General features: G+C 63.1%; 1 protein-coding gene across 1 annotated transcript; it reads left to right on the top strand.

Moving 5' to 3' along the window:
- The first annotated feature begins 815 nt into the window (after positions 1-815).
- CTRC (chymotrypsin C) lies at positions 816-3,668 on the top strand. Its single transcript, XM_075171913.1, has 8 exons — positions 816-855; positions 950-1,065; positions 1,146-1,243; positions 1,321-1,446; positions 1,530-1,666; positions 1,746-1,891; positions 2,072-2,221; positions 2,328-3,668. The coding sequence occupies exons 1-8, from the start codon at positions 816-818 to the stop codon at positions 2,343-2,345; spliced, it is 831 nt and encodes a 276-aa protein (XP_075028014.1). The 3' UTR covers positions 2,346-3,668.
- Positions 3,669-6,743: the final 3,075 nt, after the last annotated feature.

The following is a 6,743-nucleotide window of genomic DNA, read 5'->3' as shown; positions in this document are numbered from 1 at the left end:
CATGCTGGGTGCCTGTGCAGGGGGCCAAGGTGCAGCCGCGGCGTGGTCGTGTCTGCGGCGGGGGCTAGGGTAGGGGGAAGGAGCCTGCCGGGGAGCGGGGTCCGGCCATGGGCACCCGGTCACCGCTGCTGGAGCCAGACCCCCCGGGCGGGCGGTGGTGTACAGGGGCGAGCTGTGGCAGCACTGGGACATCAGCGTGGGAAGCAGCGGGGGCCTGATCCAGGTGTGTGGATGTGGTGTTATCGAAGGTCTTCAGCATCCCTGCTGGCATCTGCCCATGTGCCCAGGGGCTGACCCCCGCCCCGGCCCGGCTCTGCGGCCCCGTAGGCACCCGTGGGGTTTTGGCCGGCCTCGGCTGCATGGAGGGTGAGATAAGGGGACCTTGGCCCTGCGGTGTGAGGGCAGCGGGCTGGGGGGGCCACGTCCTGGGGCAGCTGGTGCTCAAGGTTGGGGTGCAGTGGGGCTGCTTGGCACCCTATGGAGAGCAGCACGGCCAGGGGGCTGCCTGCCAGCCGTCCCCTGAGAGGGACCCTGCCTGTCCCCAGGTTGGGGCCAGGCGTCCCTGCCGTGCCACATCGCGGTGCAGCGGCGCAGTGCCAGCGCACGATGGGCAGATGTGGCCATTCCCAGGCGGGACAGGCGAGGGCGATAAGACGGGGCGATGGGGCCGGGGAGCCCCCATCGTCCCCCTGCCCCCCGGCGTGGGACAGTCACCACATGTTGGCGGCAGGAGGGGTGACGCAAAGTCCCAGGTGGTGGCAGGCGCTATAAGAGGGGCGAGTGGCCCCGCCACGGCACCTTGGAACTGTGCGACCATGCTGGGGGCTCTGTGTCTCGCCGTGCTGCTGGGCTACGGTGGGTGCGGGCAGTGGGGTGGGATCGGGGCAGGGGTGATGGGACCCCAGCGCCTGCCGTGGCCCCGGGCACAGGGGCGCAGGCAGCCGCTGAGGTCCCTTTGCTGGGTGTCGCGCAGCCTACGGATGCGGTCAGCCGGCTGTGCCGCCGGTGTTGGGCAGCCGGGTGGTGGGCGGCGAAGACGCCCAGGCTCACAGCTGGCCGTGGCAGGTAAGGGGGGGGCCGGGGGGATGGGGAGGGGGATGGGATGGGGCCATCCCCGTGCTGACGCTGTGTCCTCGCCATCGCAGGTCTCGCTGCAGTACAACCGCTACGAGGCTTGGTACCACACGTGCGGCGGGACCCTCATCGCCCCCAACTGGGTGCTGACGGCCGCTCACTGCATCAGGTGGGTGCTGGGGGGTCCGCACCGGGGTGGGGCAAGATGTTTGTGGAGACCGACACCCCCCTCTCTCCCCCCGGCAGCTCTAGCCTGACGTACCGCGTGGTGCTGGGCAAGCAGGACCTGTTGGTGGAGGATGAGCCGGGCTCGGTGGCCGTGGGCGTGGAGAAAATCATCGTGCACGAGAAGTGGAACTCCTTCTTCATCATGTAGGGGATGGACACGTCGGGAGTGGGCGGGGGGGCATCACAGCTCAGGGTCCGCTGACCCCATGGCTCGGCTCTCCCTGCAGCAACGACATCGCCCTGATCAAGCTGGCACAGGAGGTGCAGGAGAGCGAGAGCATCCAGCCCGCCTGCCTGCCGCCCGCTGGCCTGACGCTGGAGAACAACTACCCCTGCTACATCACCGGCTGGGGACGCCTCTGGAGTAAGCGTGGGGTCTCCGGGGAGGAGTCTGGGGAGCAGGGGAGGGGGGTGCGGGTGCGAGGTGTGCCTTGTCATTGCAGCGAACGGGCCCCTGGCTGACGTCCTGCAGCAGGCGCTGCTGCCCGTGGTGGACTACGAGACCTGCTCCCAGAGAGACTGGTGGGGCAGCAACGTGCGCACCACCATGGTGTGTGCCGGCGGCGATGGCGTCGTCGCTGGCTGCAACGTGAGTGCTGGCACCGCGGGGCGGTGGGTGCCCCCGGCCAAAGGCGGGGTGCCCGAGTGGTCGGGGCTGCGGACCCCGTGGGAAGCGTGGGAGGAGAGCGGATGGAGCTGCGGTGGCGGGTGGCCAGGAGGGAGGTGGGGTGCCCAGGAGCGGGTATTGAGTGTCGGTCTGTCCGGGCAGGGGGATTCGGGCGGCCCCCTGAACTGCCAGCGTGAGGGGCTCTGGGAGGTGGACGGCATTGTCAGCTTTGGCTCCGGGCTGGGCTGCAACACGGTTAAGAAGCCGACGGTCTTCACGCGGGTGTCTGCCTACATCGACTGGATCAACGAGGTGGGTGCCCCTTCCTCTCCCCCCATGGAGGGGCTCACCACGCCGTCCCCATGGCCACCCAGCCGCGGGTCTCACCATGAGCCCCTCCATGTCTTGTTGTTGGCAGAAAATGAGCACGAACTGAGGACGCAGCACACGGTGCAACGAGTCTTGAATGCGATAAAGGCAAAAGTGCTATGCTGGCCTCCTGTGTCCCACTGGTTATTTGGGGGGGCACACGGCGGGGGCGGACACCCGGGGCTGTCTGTGGTGACACCAGGGTTTGACCCATGTGCTTGTGAGGGTCCCCGAGTTGTGCAGCGGGGCTGGCCAGGGTCCCGGCGAAGGCGGAGTGGGCAGCTACCCCGCAAGCTGCCCCTGGTTGTGAGGAGGGGGGAGTGGGAGCCGTGCCCGTGGCGCTGAGGGGCTGGAGGCTTGGTGGGTGTTTAGGGGGGAGAGGGGCTGGGGTCTGGCCGGGTGCTTCTGGGGGGCTCTAAGCAACCCAGTCGGCCTTTGGGGGGCTCTAGGGGACTTGGTAGATTGCGGGATGCTTTAGGGGACTTGGCTGGCCCTGGGATGTCTCAGGGGACCTTGCTGGCCCTGGGCTACTTGAGGACAACTGATTTGCAATGGGGGTCTTGAGGGAAGTGTGTTGTTCCTGGGGGGCTTGAGGGGGGCTGATTGGTCCTGGGGGAGGGTTAAGGGAGCCCAGTTGGAGCCAGGGCCCCCGGGAGCTGCACGCATTGCCAGCTCTGGCTCCAGGACCTGCGACGTGGTGCAGAAGCCGAGCATCTTACCACAGGTCTCCTTCCATGGCTGGAGAAACAAGGTGGGTGGCGGGGGGCCGGCGGGGCGGTGCATGTGTCCTGGCTGTGGGGTCCCCAGGAGGAGCCAGGGCTGCCATGGGGGAGATGTGGGGTGTGCTGGGGAAAGAGGCAGCCGTGCCGATGGGAGCGGGTGTGAAGAGGCTGCCCAGGCAGTGCAGACGGGTGCTGTGCCGTGAGCCCCTGAGCAGAGCCGCCCGCCATGCCGGAGCCTCAGGGAGGCGGTGGCGATGCTGCGCCGCCATCTCCTCGTGGCTGCCGGAGCCCAGCGGGGAGCCTCGCGGCGGGAGGAGGAGGACGACGAGCGGCGATGGACAGCGGCGCCTCGAGCTCAGCGGGGGACGTGATGGACGAGGCCCAGCTTCGGAGTCATGCTGCCACCGGCCCGGCAAGCGACACCGCCACCAGCGCCAGACCTGCGGTGGGCATCGAGTGCGCAGGGCAGAGCAGCGGGGCCGTGGCTCAGCTGGGGCGGGGTTGTGGGTCCCTCCAGGGACCAGGCAGCACTTGCCAGCCCGGCCGGCGGTGTAGTGGGCAAAGCAGGGGCGCGGGGTGGGAATTTTTGGAAGGGTCTGGAAATGTTCTGCCGAGTTCTATGGCAAAGGGAGTGCACGTGTGATCTGGTGGGGTAATAAATGCCTGCCTGTAGGATGTGTGGAGAGGGGTGCCCTGTGTGCGGTGCCTGCGTGCGAAGCGAGGCCGGGGCCAGGCGCTCGCGTGGGACCGCTGGCAGCGGTGTGGTGGGCTCCGCGCTGCCTGGGAGGGGAAGCTACAGGCTGCCTTTGTGAACTTGAGCAACGTGGGGGGCTGCCCGTCCTCTGTGGCGTGCTGCAGCGCGTGCCGCAGGGGCGGCTGAGGGGCTGGGAGGAAGGGGGCGAGGAGCCGGACCCCAAGCGTGCGGGAGGCGCTGGCTGGTGTCGCAGCCTGTCATATCACGATGTGCTGCCATGTCATATGTGTGTATATCCGCTTGTATGACGTGTCACCTCCTTGATGATGGTTTGGTGGGCGTGGGAGCCCTGGGCATCGGCGCAGCGCTCGGCAAGCCTCAGCGCTGGGGGGTGGTAGCCAGCGGGCCGTGTCCTGCGCAGCTGGCGATCGTCAGGATGGAGCAGGACCGCAGCCAGCACTGCCATCCCCGGTGACGTGCATGCCCCCAACAGAAGAGATGTACCCCTGCAGGCAGGTGGCAGTGGGCTGCAGTTTCTGCCAGAGACAGCCGGTGCCGGCACGCTGCGGTAGTGACTGGTGCGATCTGTAACACCGTGCCTGCCCCGCGGCACTTTACAGTGAGACCCCCCGCAGCAGCTGGTGGCTGTAACCGGCCGGCAGCGTGCAGCCACAAGGTCGGTGGTGACCCAAGCAGGTCCCCGTGGGGTGTCCCGGGTGACATGGACCCCTTTGGGGTGCGCGAAACCCTGCGTTGGCTGCACGAGCGTCCAGCAAACTTGAGGGGCGAGCAGGGTGTGCCCGGGCTGCGCCGCGGCAGGGCCAGGGGAGCGGGGTGCGGGACGCTGGGGGGATGCAAAGCACCACAGTGTTCCTGCTGTGACTGTCCGTGGGCCTGTAACACGCTGTCGGTACCCGTAAGCGCCGGGATGCCTGTACTGACTCTGGGCAATGCTGTGGCCGGGGTGCTGTGGAGCTCCTGGTACACAGGCACCGCGGGTACCGGTGCTGGGGGGCGGGGGGAGGCCCACGGCAGCAGCGCAGTCCCGACCAACAATGTGCACAGGGGCATCGGGTGGGAGCTGTTGCAGGGCGGGCAGCGGGGTTGAATAAAGCAACCTGGCACAGTCGGCAACACGATCACGGTGTCTTTTCTCGTCCCCTCTGCGAGGAGCCGGCTGGACGCCAGGAGCTGGCGGGTGGCTACCGAGCGCCAGGGGCGCGGGGGCAGGACGGGGATGTAGCGTGGGTGGGCGTCAGGGTCGCAGCGTAGGCTGAGCGGCCTGTAAGGAGACTTGTAAAGAAAGCTGTAACCTACAGTAGCTAGAGACCTGTTGTGCGCTTTCTGTTCAAGCAGGCACTCTGTAGAATGCTGACGCAAAATACCTGAAAGCCGGCGTTACTAGAATCTGAGTAGCTCTGTCACGTGCCTCTCAACGCTGCCCTGGGCGGTGACCCCAGAGAGGCGAGCGGTCTCAGCCAGGGTGCGAGGGGTCAGAGGCAGGTGACACTGTGGACGGTGAAACCAGTACCGTAAGAACGAGAAGTCTCCCCACAGCAGCTGCCCTCTTGTAAAATGTACTGGGTAGGTGTCGGGCTTGCATGGGTGATAGGGGCGCACCTAAGGGCCAGCAGGACGTGCAAGTGGTCACAGGTCTTTCGGGTCCTTAGGTTCAACCCTGCAGCTTTCACATCTACTGTGGAGAGCTGCCATAGGCCTAAACCCTTCCCGAAGTCAACTCCAGTGCCGCAAGGTGAAAGCTAGAGAATCTGGCCAGTCTCATCTGGGTTCCTTGGCTTGTCTGACGACAGCGAGTTCTTTTGGTTGGGAAGACCCTCCTCTTGAGGTCCCAACGGGGAGACTGGAGGCATTCAAGCATAGATAGGTTGCAACTTAACATGAAGTGGACCAAGGTGCTAAATGTGTGCTGAAGGAAACCGAGTTAATTGCAGCTGTGGTGTGAACATACAGGTTTGCAGGTGTGGCTGGTAAGATAGATAGACCTTATTGGCCTCTCAACGCTGAGACCTTGCTCGAACAACTAACGCCTGGAAGCTGGAGAACATCCACAGGGTGTAGATGTCAACGTTGTCGGGCACAAGCCCAGGACTCTCGCCCATCCGCTGAGCAGCGATGAGCTTATAATGTAGAAGCGTTAGATTCTGCCCTAGGACATCACTGAAGAGCCCACATGTTTTAGATGAAACTTCTGTGGTTTTGGTTTGTGGTGTGTTTTTTTTTTTTTATTTTCTCTCACAGCAGAAGTGGTAGAATCTCCAAGCAATCCTCTTGAGGCTAAGGTAGAGGTTGAAGAGGTAAGGAATGCCCAGCCACTTGGACCTTCTGGAACGTAACCGGGAAGGGTGACCCTAGGCAGACCGTCGTTCCCAGGTGGCCGTGGGATGTGGGACCAGCACTCCCAGGGCCGAGCTGCACAGGCTGGGCTCTGGCGCAGGCCTGCAACCTCAGGAAACAACAAGCCTTTTTTCCCAGGATCTGTCTCTACGAAGTTTCCATGAGACTGGAGTTACTCTTGCCAAGTCAAGAGTCTAAGGTGGCCATTGTGACCTGAGAGAAAAAGAACGGTGTCCCTTTTTGGACCTGGGACTCGCTTCCCTCATTAGAGTGAAGAAATAAGTCACGTTGCAGAAATAGAAACGATGAGTAAAACAAACATAATAAATGCAAAAAGAGGCGGACCTATGGAGGAAACGAAACTTCTTGTAGAGAAAGTGCCAAAAGGGAATGCCTTGAAGAGTTAGACTTAAATAGTGAAGCATCAAAATCTAACAACCTGTAAGGTTTGGGGTTTTGCAGGGGCACAGCCTGAAAGGTTTGTGAGGTTTTTTTGGTTTGTTTTGGTTTTGTTTTTAAATCTGGAAACTTTAAAACTGTACAGATGTCTGCCTCTCTAGAGGAATGCAGGCAGATTGACCTCTGTAAAAGAGTTGGACGGGTAGATTTTAAAAAAGGCGAGATCTGGAAGTTGTAAATGTGAGATGATTAAGAAAAATTTTAAAGCACATCTCAGAAGTACTAGGAACTTTAC

The sequence above is a fragment of the Calonectris borealis genome, chromosome 23, assembly GCF_964195595.1.
Source record: "Calonectris borealis chromosome 23, bCalBor7.hap1.2, whole genome shotgun sequence".
In the NCBI taxonomy this organism is placed as follows: Eukaryota; Metazoa; Chordata; class Aves; order Procellariiformes; family Procellariidae; genus Calonectris; species Calonectris borealis.
This window is presented reverse-complemented; position numbering and strand designations above follow the sequence as displayed.